The sequence below is a fragment of the Scyliorhinus canicula genome, chromosome 1, assembly GCF_902713615.1.
Source record: "Scyliorhinus canicula chromosome 1, sScyCan1.1, whole genome shotgun sequence".
NCBI classification, from domain to species: Eukaryota; Metazoa; Chordata; class Chondrichthyes; order Carcharhiniformes; family Scyliorhinidae; genus Scyliorhinus; species Scyliorhinus canicula.
Genome location: NC_052146.1, coordinates 75,420,673 through 75,439,856, shown reverse-complemented (window position 1 = coordinate 75,439,856; position 19,184 = coordinate 75,420,673). Strand labels below are relative to the sequence as shown.

Here is a 19,184-nt window from a genome sequence, read left to right as displayed (position 1 = left end):
CTTTGGCTGTTTTACTGCTGCCTTTCTGTACATTATAACCGCGACTATACTTTGAAACAATTTTACTGGCCCACAAATGCTTTGAAAAGTCCTGAGGTGAAAGGCAGTATGAAGATGTAAAATCTTTCTCCTATCTTCTTTAGAAAACAACTGGACTGAAACGAGTGAAAATGAACATTTGAATAATATAAGAATGTGACGGTCGAGGGAAAACAGGAGACGGGATTTAATTATCTCTGATTATCTTTTTATTTCTTAAAGCAGTGTTATAGCACTTATTTTGAAAATGTAATAAATTATTCCTGGTTTAAAAAAAAAAAATTCTCTTCAGCGTTTCTCTTCTGAAGCCTCCTCCAGGCTGGGAGTCTTGATAGGTGCCTTCCGAACCCAACAAACCTGTAGCTCATGTATTTTTGTGCAAATTGGCAATACAGCAGGCGGGATTTTGCCAGTCGTGTCCGCCGTGGGAGGTGATGGTGTAGTGGACTAGTAATCCAGAGAACCAGGGGAATGCTCTGGGACCTAGGTTCAAATCCCACCGTGGCCGCAGAGAGGGGAAGATGTTTAGGCCTCAGGCTCCATCTGTGATTCGCAATATGGCTTTCTTTCTAAAGAATTATTTTTTAAAATTAGGCCACTGGTTTTATTCTACTTTATCGTAAAACATTTTTTTAAACTAACAAGGCCTTAAATTAGAAATACCTCGGGCAGGATTCTCAGACTCGCCGCACCAGATTTCTGGCGCAGTGCGCCTCCGGGATTCTCCGCCGGCCAATGGGGTTTCCCATTTTGGGCAGCACCATGCCGTCGGGAAAACCCCGGGCTGCCGGCGAAATGGAGAATCCCAACAGCGGAGAATACATATTTTAAAAGCACAAATTAAACAAATCTAGTCCAGTTTGCATCTTCCCTGCAGAGAAAGCAATGTATCACAAGAATGGTTAAAGCAATTTGTGGAGATTTGTCCCCAAAGGGTATTTCTCGTCATCATTCAGCTATGCGTAATAAGCCCAGAAAAAGATGCAGACAGTCAGCAGGATGATGGCGTTAATGTTGACCACGTTTCTCCACAGGGGCTTCTCTGAAATGTCCGTCAGCTTTTGCTGCAGGGCTTCTTGTTCCTCCTTGCTCAGCTTCTTGGCCTGTTGCTCGAATCCGCAGAACCAGTTGTAGGCTGTCTTCCAGCAACTCACATCCTGGGGCGTCTCTGAGGCAACAAGAACAACACAAAGCACAAGGTTTGAGTTCTACCTCTGTGGGGTTTGTGCAGGACATGGACGGGAACAGGAGTAGGCCATTCGAACCAGCTCCACTATTCAGTCCTTTGACAGCTGATGTCTAGCGCAACCTCATTCACCCAGCTGTGCTCCATAACCCCCCTTGATATATTCCCCTCAGTCCCAATTAAATCCCCAGCATCTACCTTTGAGGGGATAAGGGAGTCCCTGGATCTAACATAAGATATAGAAGTAGGCCATTCGGCCCATTGAGCCTGCTCTGGCATTCAATAAGATCGCGGTTGGTCTGAATGTAGCCTTAACTGCTTGGGTCCCTTAACCCTCGAATCCTTTGAAGGTCAAAAATCTAATTCCGCTATCCGTTCTCTGAAAAGGTGCCTCTTAATTTTGCTCCGAAATGATCCAACTCTCATTTTAAGATCCTGTCACATTGTTGATGATTCCCCCACAAGATTGCAACCTTCGGGGAACAAAGACCGTTTTGTTTCCGAAACAAACACTCAGCAGCTTTTAAACTTGTTCAGAGTGGACAGCCATACAGGAGTTATTCATTCACATTGTGTGTGCAGGTATACCGCCGTGTTTATGCAAGTGTGTATATCTATGGTTACGTATGTGCTTGTGTGGATAGAATCACAGAATGCTACAGTCCAGAAGTCCATTCAGCTCATTGTGCCATTGCTGTTTTTTTGAAGGAGCTACCCAATTAATAGAAATTCCCAGCTGAATTATAGAACCCCTACAAGTGCAGAAGGATGCCATTCGGCCCATCGAGTCTGCACCGACCCTCTGAAAGAGCACCTAACCTAGACTTTTTGCTGGTTTTTCAAATTTTTCAACACACCAGTGGGAGGTCAGCCTCCGTCCCCCACAACTGCCCCGGCGTTTTCTCCATCAGCCCTGTAAATTTGTTATTCAAACTTTGATCGAATTACCCTGTGGATGTTACGATTCAACCTGCTTCCTCCATCCAACCAGGGCAGGTCATTCCCAAATCATCACAACTTGCTTGTGTAAAACAGTGTTTTACTTCACCTCGTCTCTGACTCTTTTACCAATCACCTCACATCTGGGCCTTCTTGCTAACGGACTCCTCCCCTACTGGAAGCAGTTTCTTCCGATTTACTGTACCAACGCCTTCCATGATTCTGACCACCTCCGTTAAACCTCTTCTTCCCCATCTCTGCTCTAAGGAGAACAATCCCAGCTTCTCCAGTCTTTCAGAGAATTCATAGAATTCCTACAGTGCAGGAGGAAGCCATTCAGCCCATCCAGTCTGCACCGACCCTCTCCACACTAGCTCCTCCTCCTTGCTGCCATTCGAGTCAATCTCCTCAACACCCTCACGTGCGGTGCCCAATACTCCAGCTGAGATTGAACCAGTACTTTATAAAAGGTTTATAATAAACTTCCTTGCTTTTGTACGTTACTAATCTTTTCATGAAGTCAAAGGTCCCATATCCTTTTTAACAGGTTTTAATTTTTTTTATATAATGAAGAAACAGTAAATGCTGGAAAAACTCAGCAGGTCTGGCAGAACCTGTGAGGAGAGAAAGAGGCAGGGCAGGATTCGTAACTTCTACGACAGCAGAACTGGCACCACACCTGGACTGATGAGGGCCTCACACCACCGCTGCGTGGCACACAATTGATTCCAATGAGAAACGGTGTGGGATTTGCCGGTTTTGCGATTGACACTCAGGAGGCTGACAAGCTACAGCCGAATATACACACTGCACTCCCCACACAGACCATCCCAGCCAACAGGATGGCAGCGAGGAGAGTGGCACACCATTTTACAGACGCCGAGCTCGAGACCCTGCTTGGCACTGCGTAGGAGAGGAAGGCCACCCTGTACCCCGACCCAGGAAGGAGGCTGCCAGCCACCGCCGTTTACTGTGCCTGGGTGCAGGTGGCAGAGCCGGTGAGCGCCACCAGCAACACCATTCCGATTGGCCAGTAGTGCAGGAAGAAACTGAAGGACCTCCTCAGTGCAGCCGGGGTGAGTAGGCAGCATTGTGCCCCTGGCACCAAACCCCATCCCACATGCACATAACCCCCCCCCCCAACCACCAGGAAGGTGGCCCAATCCCCACCCTGCACCACGTGCCGGCACTAATACCGACCACCATGGCTGGGTGCCCTGGCCACTGAGACTATCAGCTATTGACCCCCTGGGCTGCATGCGTTAGATTATCTAACACTATCGTTTTCTGTCCCCCCCCCCATAACCGCCGGGAGTGTGAGATGACTGGAGAGGGATCGCCGGACCTGCGGCCTGTCACTGTGGCAGAGCAGAGGCCCCTGGATGTGGCCGGCAGGCACAAGAAAGGGCGGCATAGTAGCACAGTGGTTAGCACTGTTGCTTCACAGCTCCAGGGTCCCAGGTTCGATTCCCAGCTTGAGTCATTGTCTGCGTAGAGTCTGATGGGGCCCGTGCCAGCGACCCTCACAGGGGAGGTGCCAGCGCACCACAGCACCTTGGACAACCTCCTCCTATCCCTGGCATATTCGGTGGGCAGCAGGCAGAACAGGACGGCACAATGCACCTGGGTCACCCGAACAGCAGCCGGGCCCATCCAGGCCCGGCCACCCCAGAAGACACCTGCCAATGGGGACCTAGGTCGCAGGGCAGGAATCACAGCAGGCCGCCTCCACTCCTGTTGTACCGCCTGGGGATCCATCTAGACGTAGAGTTCGGGCCCGTAAGGCCAGAAAGTAGACACCAATTAACTTATCTTGAGTGTTGTTGAAGCTGCACTCATCCAGGCAAGTGGAGAGTATACCATCACATTCCTGACTTGTGCCTTGTGGATGGTGGACAGGCTTTGGGGAGGCAGGAGGTGAGTTACTCACCGCAGAATTCCTTGTTTCTGGCATGCTCTTGTATCCACAGATGTTCAGTTAATTTTCTGGTCAGAGAGAACCCCCCCAGATGTTGACAGGACTGTTGACAAATCTTTGATTGAGGGACTCCTGGCATTATCTATAACCTGCTTCTTCCATTATTCAGCATACCCTGTGCTGTAGCTTCACCAGGTTGGCACCTCATTTTTCAGTATACCTAAGTTGCAGATTATGGTTGAATACAATTCTGCGGCTGCTGTTGGCATGTGTCTGTGGTAGCATGTGTGTGTGTGGGCATGTGTGTTGGGAGAATGTTCTGTAATTTTACCTTCATCCATGTCCATTTTGCTGTCATTATCTTCATTTTTCCAGTCATCATTATCCAAATCTATACGTTCTTCTGTGCTGTTCCGTAAGCTCCAACACAGTCGGTAAAGCTAGAATGAAAGGAACATTTTATTAGAATTAAATTGTCACTGAAATAAAAGCAGCTGTCAGATCTTAGAGCGAGAATAATACCCATCACTGTTGTGCAGTGATTCAAAAAATGTAACTTGAATATTACAAAACCAATCACTGGGGGGACCATCCACTAACATCCCAAACACACTGGTTATCAGGAATATCCCAAAGTCTATCCCAAACACACAGATCATTCCCAACACACGGATCATTCCTAGCATCCCAATGCCATGGATCATTCCCAGCACACACATCATTCCCAGCATTACAAAACCACAGATCATTGTAAATACACGGATCATTCCAACACACAAATCATTCCCAACACACGGATCATTCCAAACATACGGATCATTCCCATCACCTGGATCATTCCAAACATGCAAATCAATCCCAACACACAGATCATGCCAAACACACAGATCATTCCAAACACACAGATATTTCCCAAAACACGTATCACTCTCAACACATGTATCATTCTTAACACACTGATCACTCCCAGCATCCCAAACTCATGGATCATTCCCAACACATGGATCATTCCAAACACACAAATCATTCCCAACACACAGACCATTCCCAACACAAGTATCACTCTCAACACATACATCATTCCCAACACACTGATCATTCCCTGCATCCCAAACACATGGATCCTTCCCAACACATGGATCATTCTCAACACATGGATCATTCCCAACACATGGATCATTTCCAACACACGGATCATTCCCAACACACGGATCATTCCCAACACACGGATCATTCCCAACACAAATATCACTCTCAACACATGCATCACTCCCAACACACTGATCATTCCCTGCATCCCAAACACATGGATCCTTCCCAACACATGGATCATTCTCAACACATGGATCATTTGAACACACGGATCATTCCCAACACACAGATCATTCCCAACACATGGATCACTCCAAACACAATAATGATTCCCAGAACATGGATCATTTGAAACACATGAATCATTCCCAACATGCAGAGCGTTCCAAACATCCAGACCATGAATCATTTCCAACATCCCAAAAACACGGATCATTCCAAACAAATGGACCAGTTCCAACACACGGATCAGTTCCAACACACGGATAATTCCTAATACATGGATCATCCCCAACGCACAGATCATTCCCAGCATCCCAAACACACGGATCATCCAGAATACATCAGGCTTTGCCCTCTGACCACAGTAATAGGTACAGAGTAAAATCTCTTGGCTCTGAGGAATAACACACTCACGTGAATGTCATCGATTGGTTTCGTCAGGAAAGACACGATGAGCACCATCAGGCAGGTGACTACAAACAGGATGATTGCGAAGTACAGGTAGTGGATTCCACAAATAACCACGGGACAGTTGCTGGGACTCACACAGCTGCCGGTTCCGAACACAAACTCAGGAATCATTCGGGACAATCCAACAGCAAGGCCAAAAATCAACCCCCAAAATGCACCCTGAAACAAGGAGAGCAGGATAAAGTGGGTGATAACAAATCTTTCACACATTTCCAGGTTCCTAAAGAGTATCAGAAACAGGAACAGGAGGAGACCATTCAGCCCTTCAAGCCTGTTCTGCCATTCAATTAAATCATGGGGCAGCAGGGTAGCATGGTGGTTAGCATAAATGCTTCACAGCTCCAGGGTCCCAGGTTCGATTCCCGGCTGGGTCACTGTCTGTGTGGAGTCTGCACGTCCTCCCCCTGTGTGCGTGGGTTTCCTCCGGGTGCTCTGGTTTCCTCCCACAGTCCAAAGATGTGCGGGTTAGGTGGATTGGCCATGCTAAATTGCCCGTAGTGTCCTAATAAAAGTAAGGTTTAGGGGGGGGGGGGGGTTGTTGGGTTACGGGTATAGGGTGGATATGTGGGTTGAGTAGGGTGATCATGGCTCGGCACAACATTGAGGGCCGAAGGGCCTGTTCTGTGCTGTACTGTTCTATGTTCTATGGCTGATCTGCCTCAACTCCACTTTGCTGCTCCTCCCCATGTCCCTTCCATTAGGGTCCACCTATCTATTATTGGAATAGACTCAATGACTGAACATTAATAGCTCTCTGGGGAAGGCAATTGCAAGGATTCACAAAAAAACTTATCCTCATCTGAATCCTAAATGGTTGTCTTCTTATTCTGAGACGATGCTGCTAGTTGTAGTCTCTACAGTGGAGTCAGAAAATGCTCTCAGCATCTCCCCTGTTAAACCCTCACAGGACCTTCGCAGTTTCAATGAAATCAGGCCCCATTCTTCAACAGCGGAGTATAAAACCGGTTGGCGATTTGTTATTGTCTAATGTGTGCTACCAGCTACGGGCCAGGATTCTTCGGATGGAGGAGTTTCCCTTCCCGCCATCGTAAAATTCTCCGGCCATTTGCAGGCAGCGGGAATCTCTGGTCCTACCCGCAGCGCACCATCACTCACGGGTTACCATTCAACTGGCAAACTGACTGCGGGAAGCAGCGCACCATTCGTTGACGGCAATATTCTCTGCTCCCGCTGCTGTCAATGGGAATTGCTATTGAAGCCACCCCACGTCACCAAGAAACCGGCAGAGTGCATTATCAGCCAGACCAGAGACTCCCGCTGCCATTGGACGGCCAGCGAATCCCAGCCACTGACTTTAAAAAAAATTTAGTGTGGCCAATTCACCTACCCTACACATCTTTGGTTGTGGGGGCAAAACCCACGTAAACACGGGAAGAATGTGCAAACTCTACACAGACGGTGACCTGGAGCCGGGATTGAACCTGGGACCTCGGCACCGTGAGGCAGCAGGGCTAATCCATTGCGCCACCGTGCTGCCCGACAGTATTTCTTATTCACATTGCTGGAATCTAGTCACACAGGCCCCAGGATTTGCCCAAGTGACCATTCTTCATGTGTGAGCCCAGACAGTGAGCACTGGCAGACTATTCAGCAGTGACGCCAATCCTATCCTCCACTCAAAATAGCCCAGGAGGATTCAGCGGGTGAAAACCTGGGCTGGTTTTCATTTAAAAACCTCACACTTCTCTACATTAAACTCCATTTGCCACCTCTCAGCCCAGCTCTGCAGCTTATCTATGTCCCTCTGTAACTTGTAACATCCTTCCGCACTGTCCACAACTCCACCGACTTTAGTGTCATCTGCAAACTTACTCACCCATCCTTCTACGCCGTCCTCCAGGTCATTTATAAAAATGACAAACAGCAGTGGCCCCAAAACAGATCCTTGTGGTACACCACTAGTAACTGGACTCCAGTCTGAACATTTCCCATCAACCACCACTAGCCAATTTCTGATCCAAACTGCTAAATCACCCTGAATCCCATGCCTCCTTATTTTCTGCAATAGCCTACCGTGGGGAACCTTATCAAACGCTTTACTGAAATCCATATACACCACATCAACTGCTTTACCATCATCCACCTGTTTGGTCACCTTCTCAAAGAACTCAATAAGGTTTGTGAGGCACAACCTACCCTTCACAAAACCATGTTGACTATCTCTAACCAAATTATTCCTTTCCAGATGATTATACATCCTATCTCTGAAAAACCTTTCCAATACTTTGCCCACAACAGACGTAGGGCTCACTGGTCTATAGTTACCGGGGTTGTCTCTACTCCCCTTCTTGAACAAGGGGACAACATTTGCTATCCTCCAGTCTTCTGGCACTATTCCTGTAGACAAAGATGACTTAAAGATCAAAGCCAAAGGCTCAGCAATCTCCTCCCTAGCTTCCCAGAGAATCCTAGGATAAATCCCATCCGGCCCAGGGGACTTATCTATTTTAACACTTTCCAGAATCGCTAACACCTCCTCCTTATGAACCTCAAGCCCTTCTAGTCTAGTAGCTGTATCTCAGTATTCTCCTCGACAACATTGTCTTTTTCCTGTGTGATAACTGCCCCCTTGACTGGCCCTATTCTTACCCTAGACATTCTTTTATTCCTGACATATCTATAGAAAGCTTTAGGGTTATCCTTGATCCTACCTGCCAAAGACTTCTCATGTCCCCTCCTTGCCTCATCGCATCATAATTGCCTTTCCCCCAGATTTGACTCTTGCCTTGTGGTATATACCTATCCCATTCCATCACTAAAGGAAACGTAATCGAATTGTGGTCACCATCATCAAAGTGCTCACCTACCTCTAAATCTAACACCTGTCCTGGTTCATTACCCAGTACCAAATCTAATACGGCCTCGCCTCTCGTTGGCCTATTTACATACTGCATCAGGAAACCCTCCTGCACACATTGGACAAAAGCAGGCTCATCTAAAGTACTGGCCACGTGTGGTACACCACTAGTAACTGGACTCCAGTCTGAACATTTCCCATCAACCACCACCCTTTGTCTTCTTCCAGCTAGCCAATTTCTGATCCAAACTGCTAAATCTCCCTGAATCCCATGCCTCCGTATTTTCTGCAATAGCCTACCGTGGGGAACCTTATCAAACGCTTTACTGAAATCCATATACACCACGTGGGGAAACTATAGTGTTTCCAGTCAATATTTGGAAAGTTAAAATCCCCCATAACAACTACCCTGTTACTTTCGCTCCTATCCAGAATCATCTTTGCAATCCTTTCCTCTACATCTCTGGAACTTTTCGGAGGCCTATAGAAAACCCCTAACAGGGTGACCTCTCCTTTCCTGTTTCTAACCTCAGCCCATACTACCTCAGTAGACGAGTCCTCATCAAACGTCCTTTCTGCCTCCGTAATACTGTCCTTGACTAGCAATGCCACCCCTCCCCCTCTTTTACCACCTTCCCTGAGCTTACTGAAATATCTAAACCCCTGCACCTGCAACAATCATTCCTGTCCCTGCTCTATCCATGTCTCCAAAATGGCCACAACATCGAAGGTACCAACCCATGCCACAAGTTCACCCACCTTATTCCGGATGCTCCTGGCATTGAAGTAGACGCACTTTAAACCACCTTCCTTCCTGCCGGTACACTCCTGCAACTTTGAAACCTTACTCATGACCTCACTACTCTCAACCTCCTGTATACAGGAGCTACAATTCAGGTTCCCCATCGCCTGCTGAACGAGTTTAAACCCTCCCGAAGAGCATTAGCAAATTTCCCCCCCAGGATATTAGTACCCCTCTGGCCCAGGTGTAGACCATCCCGTTTGTAGAGGTCCCACCTACCACAGAATGAGCCCCAATTATCCAGGAATCTGAAACCCTCCCTCTTGCACCATCCCTGTAGCCACGTGTTCAACTGCTTTCTCTCCCTATTCCTCATCTTGTTAGCACGTGGCACGGGTAACAACCCAGAGATAATAACTCTGTCTGTCCTAGATCTAAGGGCGCGATTCTCCCGAGTCATGAAAACTCGGGAAGCTGGCGTCAAAAACGGGCGCGTTTGACGCCAGCCTCCGCCCCCCCGACCGGGAACCGATTCAGCGCCCCGGTCGGGGCTAGCATCGCGCGGCCGTGAACTTCGGCATCGCGGGCTTAACGATTTTCGTTAAGCCCGCTAGCCAGAGTTAGCGACGGCTGACGCGTCAGATGAAGTCAGCTGCGCATGCGCGGATTGGACGACTCCAACCCGTGTATGCGCGGATGATGTCATCGCGCTTGTGCGTGAAACCCGTGCATGCGCGGTCCGTTATGCCCCGCAGAAGCCCCGCGGATGGATCCATCGGGGCAGCGGAGGGAGAAAGAGTGCGCGGGGTAAGTACCCGCTGCCTGCGATCGGTGGGCACCCTTGGCACGGCCGTGGTACTGCCGTGCCAATCGGTGCCATGGTTTCCCAGATCGGGACTTTACGGCCGTTTTTACGAACGGTCAGACCAGGTGTGTTTTATGTTCATAAAAACGGGCGTAAAGGCCTTGGAAATCGGCCCATCGGCCAGGGGTGAATAGCTGCTCGCCGTAAAAAAACGGCGGCCAGCGATTCGTGTCGGGAGGCGGGCGTGGGGGGGGGGGGGGAGAATAGTGGGAGGGCGTCGGACCAGCGTGTCCGTAAAAATTTACGCCGCCCGCTATTCTCCGAATTTTCGTGAGCGCGGAGAATTGCGCCCACAGTTTCCACCCTAGCTCCCTGAATTCCTGCCTTACATCCCTATACCTTTTCCTACCTATGTCGTTGGTACCTATGTGGACCACGACTTGAGGCTGCTCCCCCTCCCCCTTAAGAATCCAGAAAACACGACCTGAGACATCGCTGACCCTGGCACCTGGGAGGCAACACACCAACCGCGAGTCTCTCTCGTTCCCACAGAATCTCCTATCTATCCCCCTAACTATGGAGTCTCCAATGACTAATGTTCTACTCCTTTCCCCCTTCCCTTCTGAGCAACAGGGATGGACTCTGTGCCAGAGACCTGTGCCCCATGGCTTACCCTTGGTAAGTTGTCCCTCCCAACAGTATCCAAAGCGGTATACTTGTTACTAAGGGGAATGACCACAGGGGATCCCTGTACTGACTGCTTCCTCCCAGCCCCTCTCACCGTCACCCATCTATCTTTATTCTTCGGAGTAACTACCTCCCTGAAGCTTCTATGGTTGTGGGGGTAAACCCCACGTAGACATGGGGAGAATGTGCAAACTCCACACAGACAGTGACCCAGAGCCGGGATTCGAACCCTGGTCCTCAGTGCCGCAGTTCCAGTGCTATCCACTGTGCCACAAGCCACCCTGATTTTCAATTATAAGTAATGGGATATTGGCATCACTGGCAGGAGTAGCATTTACTGAGAAGATGGTGGTCAGCCTTTTATTTGATCCTTGGCAATTTTGATACAACTGAGTGGTTTGCTGAGCCAATTCACTACCAGCCATGCTGATATGTGAAGTCCAGGACAGCAGGTTTATTCACTATAACTGATTAATGACCTGGTTCACTTCTGCAAATTCTATGGTCACTTTACTGACAGCAATTTCATCATTTCTAGATTTAGAAGAAACTGATTCAAATTCTCAAAACTGTCCTGGTGAGATTTGAACTCTCGCTCGCTGGATTACTATTCCAGGAACATCATCACCACAGTCATACTTGTCACTTCCTTAACCGACAGTTGCCGAGATTCGACTGCAGGATATCAATTATTGTCCAACTGGGATCAAAGAATTCAACATGAGCTACTTATGATCGTACCCATGATTTCAAACCTTGCATTTTCAAGCTTCTGACAAAACTGAAACCAAAACCGAACTGAAACTGAAACCAAAATGGAAACGGAAATACAAACAGAAACTGAAACCAAAACTGAAACCAAAATTGAGCCGGAAATCAAAACGGAAACTGAAATTAAAACTTCAACTGAAATCAAAATAGAAACTAATCAAAACAGAAACTGAAATCAAAACTAAAACTGAAATCAAAACAGAAACTGAAATCAAAATAGCAACTGAAATCAAAACAGAAGCTGAAATCAAAGCTGAAACAGAAATCAAAACGGAAACGGAAACCAAAACAAACCAAAACTAAAATGGAAACTGAAATCAAAACTGAACCGAAACAGGTTAAAACCAGATAAAATTCACGGAGCTATTCGAATTCAGAGCACTCAGGGCTGTGAAGGATGCCAATAGAGAAGGCTGGAATCAGGAGCTGGCAACAGGCAAATACCAGGTTGCTGTAACTGCTTCTGTTATTTAAGTTTATTGATTGACCAGACTTGCCCATACAATGCGTAGGGTGGGCACACACCATCAACAAAGTCATGAGCAAAGATGAGAAGGTTCTGCAGACATGTACCATTTTGGTGAAGACCAGGTCCGTGGAACTCAGATTGTTTGGGATCTGCTGTCAGATCAGAATTGAGGGCTATATCCTCGATGGAAAGGAGTAGGAATCCGGCCTGAGGAAATTCAGAGCTTTAACGGACCTTGTGGCTGAGATTGGTGCCATGTACACCAGGTGGACTGTCCAGTATCTCCGTGAGATCTATCACAAGATCTAAACCACATTTGCTCCTAGCCCATGCTCCCCCTAATGCAGCAACAGATTCCTTACCTGCCTGTGATCTCCAACTCGGCAAGAAGCCAGGGCTATCAATCAGGCCGGTTTCTCCGGTGGGGAACTCCGGTAGGAAAATAGAGATGGAAGATATGGAACGAGAACTCCACAGTATGTGGGAAACCCAAACTCCAGGCAGCAGTAATCCTTTTTTTCCAGGAATGCACATTCCTACCTTCATACAATCCCGACAGTGCAGAAGGAGACCATCCAGCCAATTGAGTCTACACTGACCCTCTGAAAGAGTACCCTACCCCAACCCACTCCCCTGCTCTACTCCTTTAACCGCACATAACCCCACCTAACTTATTGGACAGTAAGGGGCAAATCAGCATGGTCAATCCACTTATGGTGGAGAGATTATGATTTGGAATTCACAAGAGGTCAGAATTGGATGAGTGCGAGCCAGGGGAGGTCAGCGGGCACAGAGGTGATGAGCACTATCCAATGTGCAGTGCTTGACTTAACCCACCAATCCGGTCTTTTGCTTCTGTACGTGAGAGATCTGATTTGCTGTTTGGATCTGTTGTTTACCGGAGGATACGGTTGGGTTGGAGGGAAAGCCTGGACTGAAACAGCCCCAGCTCCCAAACCTCCAGCCGGCAGGCAGATTGGAGTAGGCGAGGGAGGACAAAGAGAAACAAGAAGTGGCAAAATGTTAAAACACGGCAGCAACTTACATTTTCATTCACACGCTTGACAAAGATGGCCAACAGGAAGACCGAGGCTATGGGTGGGCCCAGATAGCTGGTGATTGACTGGATGTAGTCAAAGAGCTGCCCACTCTGTGCTGTTTGAACAATTGGAATCCAGGCAATACTGATCCCAATCAGGACCAGGGTGAAGACCCTGAGAATGCAGAAACCACAGATGATGAAGCACAAAATAAATGAGCGAGAAACTCTAAGCTGCCCCACAAGGACAAGGTTTCCTCATAGAATCGCTAGAGTGCAGAAGGGTCGTTTGGCCCATCGCGTCTGCACTGTCCCACTGAAGGAGCATGCCAAGCCCCACACTCATGGCCTTCCCCATAACCCCAACAATTCTTTCTGCACACTGAAGGGCATTTTAGCATGGCCCAGCCACCTAACCTGCACATCTTTGGACTGTGGGAGGAAACCGGAGCACCCGGGAGAAACCCACGCAGACAGGGGGAGAATGTGCAAACTCCACAGTCACCCAAGGCTGGAATTGAACCTGGGTCACTGTCGTCAGTGGTGGTGTGATCAACATTGACAATGTGGGGGTTGAGGGAGATTGCAGACATGGGCAGTGGTTGGGGATACATAGATGGGGATGTGTGCATCGAGATTACAGAGATAAGGGGGTATTGAGGGAGATTACAGCGATAGGGTGGGGGGGGGGGGGGGGGGGGGGGGGGGAGATTACCGAGATAGGGAGGGGAGGGGTTGAGGTCGTGGAGGGATTTGAAAACAAGGATGAGAATTTTAAAATCAAGCTGTCGCTTGATCGGGAGCTGGGTGAGTCTGAGAGCACAGGGGTGATTGCTGAATGGCAATTGCTGCAAGTTTAGACACAGGGAAACCAAATTCTGGATGACCGTACGTGAATGGAGGGTGAAGTGTGAGAGAGCAGTGTGTCTGAGTCGTCGGATCTGGAGAGAATGAAGGCATGGATGAAGGTTTCAGCAGCAAATGAGCTGAGACGGGGGCTAAACCGGCTGATGCTACGGAGAAGGATGAAGGCAGTCTTAGTGAGAGCGTGAATATGAAGTCAGAAAGCTCAGCCTTGTGGTCCAATATGACACCAAGGTTGTGAACAGACTGGCTTAATCACAGGCTCTTACCAGGACCAGGGATGGAGTCGATAACATTTTAAATTCATTTATGGGATGTGGGAGTCACAGGCTGTGCCAGCATTTATTGCCCAGCCCCAATTGCCCTTGAGGAACAGTTAAGACATTGCTGTGGCTCTGGAGTCACATGTCGGCCAGAGTGGGTAAGGACAGCAGATTTCCTTCCCTAAAAGGACATTAGTGACCCAGACGGATTTTTACGACAATTGGCAATGGTTTCATGGTCATCATTGGACTTTTAATTCCATGTATTTGTATTGAGCGGGATTTGAACCTGGGTCCCCAGAGCACTACTCTGGGTCTCTGGTTTACTACACCATTGGGCCAATAGGTCGATGAATGGCAGATGGAGTTTAATTTGGATAAATGTGAGGTGATGCATTTTGATAGATCAAATCAGGGCAGGATCTACTCAGTTTATGGGAGGGAGTTGGGGAGAGATACAGAACAAAGAGATCTAGGAATACAGCTTCATAGCTCCTTGAAGGTGGAGTTGCAGGTGGACAGGGTGGTGAAGAAGGCATTCAGTATGCTAGGTTTTATTGGTCAGAATATTGAATACAGAAGTTGGGATGTCTTGTTGAAGTTGTACAAGATATTAGTAAGACCACACATGGAATACCATGTTTAGTTCTGGTCACCCTATTATAGGAAAGATATTGTTAAACTGGAAAGAATGCACAAGAGATTTACGAGGATGCTACCAGAACTTGATGGCCTGAGTTATAAGAGCTGGTACTTTTTTCCCTGGAGGGTAGGAGGCTTAGGGGTGATCTTATAGAGGTCTATAAAATAATGACGATCATAGATAAGGTAGATAGTCGATAAAAACAAATTACTGCAGATGCTGGAATCTGAAACCAAAAGAGAAAATGCTGGAAAAGCTCAGCAGGGCTGGCAGTATTCAGGAAGAATTCCTCATTCAATATGTGGATGGTCCGACTAGAGGGGGAGCAATACTTGAACTCCTCTTGGGAAATAAGGAAGGGCAGGTGACTGAAGTGTTAGTGAGGGATCACTTTAGCACCAGTGACCATAATTCCATTAGTTTGAAGATAGCTATGGAGAATGATAGTTCTGGCCCAAAAGTTAAAATTCTAAATTGGGGCAAGGCCAATTTCGATGGTATTAGGCAGGAACTTTCAAAAGTTGATTAAGGAAGCCTATTTGCAGGTAAGGGGACAGCTGGTAAGTGGGAGTCTTTCAAAAAGGTGTTAACTAGGGTTCAGGTGAGCACATTCCTCTTAGAGTGAATGGTAAGGCTGGTAGAAGTAGGGAACCCTGGATAATTTGAGATATTGAGGCCATTGTCAAAAGGAAGAAGGAGGCATATGACATGCATAGGCAGCTGGGATCAAATGGACCCCTTGAAGAGTATAGGGCTTGTCGGAGTAGAGTTAAGAGAGAAGTCAGGAGGGCAAAAGGGGGACATGAGATTGTCTTGGCAGATAAGGCAAAGGAAAATCCTAAGAGCTTTTACAGATACATAAAGGGCAAAAGAGTGATGAGGGAGAGGGTAGGGCCTTTTAAGGAAAAACAGGGTCATCTATGTGTGGATCCACAAGGGATGGGAGAGGTCCTAAATGAATATTTCTCGTCAGTATTTACTGTTGGGAAAGGCACGAATGTTAGTGAAATTTGGGAAATAAAAAGTGATGTCTTGAGGAGTGTACATATTACAGAGAAGGAGGTGCTGGAGGTATTAAAGCGCATCAAGATAGAAAAATCCCCGGGACCTGATGAAATGTATCCCAGGAAGTTGTGGGAGGCTAGGAAGGAAATTGCCGGCCCCCTAGTTGAGATATTTAAATCATCGACAGCCACAGGATTGGAGGGGAGCAAATGTTGAGCCCTTGTTTAAGACGGGCTCTAGGGATAAGCCTCGGAACTACTGATCGATGAGTCTTGCATCTGTAGTGGATAAGTTGTTAGAAGATATTCTGAGGGACAGGATCTACAGGCATTTAGACAGGCAAGGGCTAATTAGGGAAAGTCAGCATGGCTTTGTAAGGGGAAAGTCATGTCTCACAAATTTGATTGAGTTTTTTGAAGGGGTAACCAAGAAGGTAGATGAGGTCGACGTTGTCTACATGGTCTTTACCAAGACCTTTGGTAAATAAGGGGAAGTAGATTTAGGACTGAGTTTAGGAGGAACTTCTTCACCCAAAGGGTTGTGAATCTATGGAATTCCTTGCCCAGTGAAGCAGTTGAGGCTCCTTCATTACATGTTTTTAAGGTAAAGGTAGATAGTTTTTTGAAGAATAAAGGGATTAAGGGTTATGGTGTTTGGGCTGGAAAGTGGAGCTGAGTCCACAAAAGATCAGCCATGATCTAATTGAATGGCGGAGCAGGCTCGAGGGGCCAGATGGCCTACTCCTGCTCCTAGTTCTTATGTTCTTTGACAAGGTACCGCATGCTAGGTTGTTGCAAAAGGTTAAATCTCACGGAATCTAGGGAGAGGTAGCCAATTGGATACAAAATTGGCTTGGTGGTTGTGGAGGGTTGTTTTTCAAACTGGAGGCCTGTGACCAGCAGTGTGTGTCAGGGATCGGTGCTGGGTCCACTGTTATTTGTTATATATCTATTAATGATTTGGATGAGAATGTAGGAGGCATGATTTGTAAGTTTGCAGATGACACCAAGATTGGTGTTATAGTGGATAGTGAAGAAGGTTCTATAAGATTGCAACAGGATCTTGTCAGTGGGCCGATGAATGGCAGATGGAGTTTAATTTGGATAAATGTGAGGTGATGTATTTTGGTAGATCAAATCAAGGCAGGACCTACTCAGTTAATGGTAAGGTGTTGAGGAGAGTTATAGAACAAAGAAAGATCTAGGAATACAGGTTAATAGCTCCTTGAAGGTGGAGTCGCAGGTGGACAGGGTGATGAAGGCAGCATTCAACATGCTAGGTTTTATTGGTCAGAATATTGAATACAGGAGTTGGGACGTTTTGTTGAAGTTGTACAAGACATTGGTAAAACCACACATGGAATACTGAGTTCAGTTCTGGTCACCCTATTATGGGAAGGATAATGTAAACTAGAAAGAGTGCAGAAGAGATTTACGAGGATGCTACCAGGACTTGATGGCCTGAGTTATAAGGAGAGGCTGGATAGGCTGGGACTTTTTCCCTGGAACATAGAAGGCTTAGGACTGATCATATAGAGGTCTATAAAAGAATGAGGAGCATAGATAAGGTAGATAGTCGATATCTTTTTGCAAAGGTAGAGAAATCTAGAACTAGAGGGCATAGGTTTAAGGTGAGAGGGGAGAGATACAAAAGAGACCAGAAGGAAAACATTTTCACAGAGGGTAGTGAGCATCTTGAACGGGCTGCCAGAGGCAGTGGTACAGGCGAGTACAATTTTGTCCTTTAAAAAGCAGTTAGACAGTTACATGGGCAGGGTGGGTATAGAGGGATATGGGCCAAATAGAAATTGGGCGGCATGGATCAGCTGGGCCGAAGAGCCTGTTTCCATGCTGTAAACCTCTATGACTCTATCGCCATTAAAGTTGAATGCTGTAGGAGATATGCGGAGGCCCCAGAGGAGGGATTGATGGGGGAGAGGCGTAGCCTTCAGGCCAGATTTGACCTATTGACTACCAGAAAGGCGGAAGCTCAGTGGAGGAAAGAACAGGGGGGCGGTGTATGAATACGGGGAGAAGGCGAGCAGGATGCTGGCGCACCAGCTCCGGAAGAGAGATGCGGCCAGGGAGATTGGGGGAGTGATGGATAGAGCTGGGAAGGTGGTGCGGAGGGGGGTAGATGTTAATGGGGTATTCAGGGACTTCTATGGGGAACTGTACCGGTCTGAACCCCCAGAGGAGGGGGGTGGAATAGGGCACTTCTTGGACAAGCTGTGATTCCTGAACTGGACAGATAGGGGTATCACACTGTACTTATCCCACGTTACTGTTCCTGCTGCGATTAGAACTGGACAGATAGGGATATCACACTGCACTTACCTCACTGTGGTGAATCACAGTAGCGTAATTCACACTGTATTACACATGTTGTACTATGTCTCCGTAAGCTCAGCACACGAGCAGTCGCGCTGCTCTGCCACTAGGGGGAGATGCACTGGGAGTGTACGGGAGTTTATACTGGGCTCCACCCTTGGCTCCACCCATGGCTCCTCCCCCTAACCGGAAGTATAAAGGTTGATGCTGAGAGCCTGCCTGCCAGTTCATCTGGAGTTCACCTTGTCACAGGCAGGCTCTGTTGTAAGACGATTAAAATCACTGTTCACTTCTAACCACGTGTCGCGTGAATTGATGGTCTCATCAATTTAATCGTCTTAAGAAACAGTAAGGAATGACCATGGAATCAGCCCTCAAGCCTAATCGACTGGAACTCGACCCGCAGGATGCAGAGGCAAAATAAATCTTTTCGCATTGGCTCCGATATTTTAAGGCCTACCTGGCTGAAGCAAGCACCCCAGAAACGACGGAGGAGCAGAAACTCAGTCTACTGCACGTGAGGGTGAGCCATCGTATATCTACTCAGCTAAACTGTACCGGCTCATATACAGAGGCCCTGGCCCTACTCGATAGAATGTACGTGAGGCCTATCAATGAGGTCTACGTGCGCCACATTTTTACTACTCGCTGCCAGCGCCCTACAGAATCGCTAGAAGAATTCCTCAGAGACTTAAAAGCCTTAACCCGGGACTGTAATTATCAGGCTGTAACTGCTACAGAACATAGAGAACTTGCTGTCCACGATGTCTTTGTTGCAGGCCTTAGATCGAATTACGTGCGCCAGCGACTGCTGGAGAAGGGGGCCCTAAATTTATAAGATACTGTTGAACTTGCTACAACTATGGAGGTCTCATTTTGTA

The 19,184-nt window shown here is 47.5% G+C and overlaps 1 protein-coding gene across 1 annotated transcript in view; it reads right to left on the bottom strand.

The window, feature by feature from the left end:
• Positions 1 to 225: 225 nt before the first annotated feature.
• slc5a1 (solute carrier family 5 member 1) overlaps positions 226 to 19,184 on the bottom strand; it is a 115,900-nt gene continuing 96,941 nt past the window's right edge. The window contains exons 12-15 of the mRNA XM_038793344.1: positions 13,205 to 13,373; positions 5,811 to 6,026; positions 4,414 to 4,522; positions 226 to 1,207 (exon numbers count right to left, since the gene is read on the bottom strand). Coding sequence (XP_038649272.1) covers positions 996 to 1,207; positions 4,414 to 4,522; positions 5,811 to 6,026; positions 13,205 to 13,373 — 706 coding nt within the window. The 3' untranslated portion in view covers positions 226 to 995. The remainder of the gene's footprint in view (positions 1,208 to 4,413; positions 4,523 to 5,810; positions 6,027 to 13,204; positions 13,374 to 19,184) is intronic.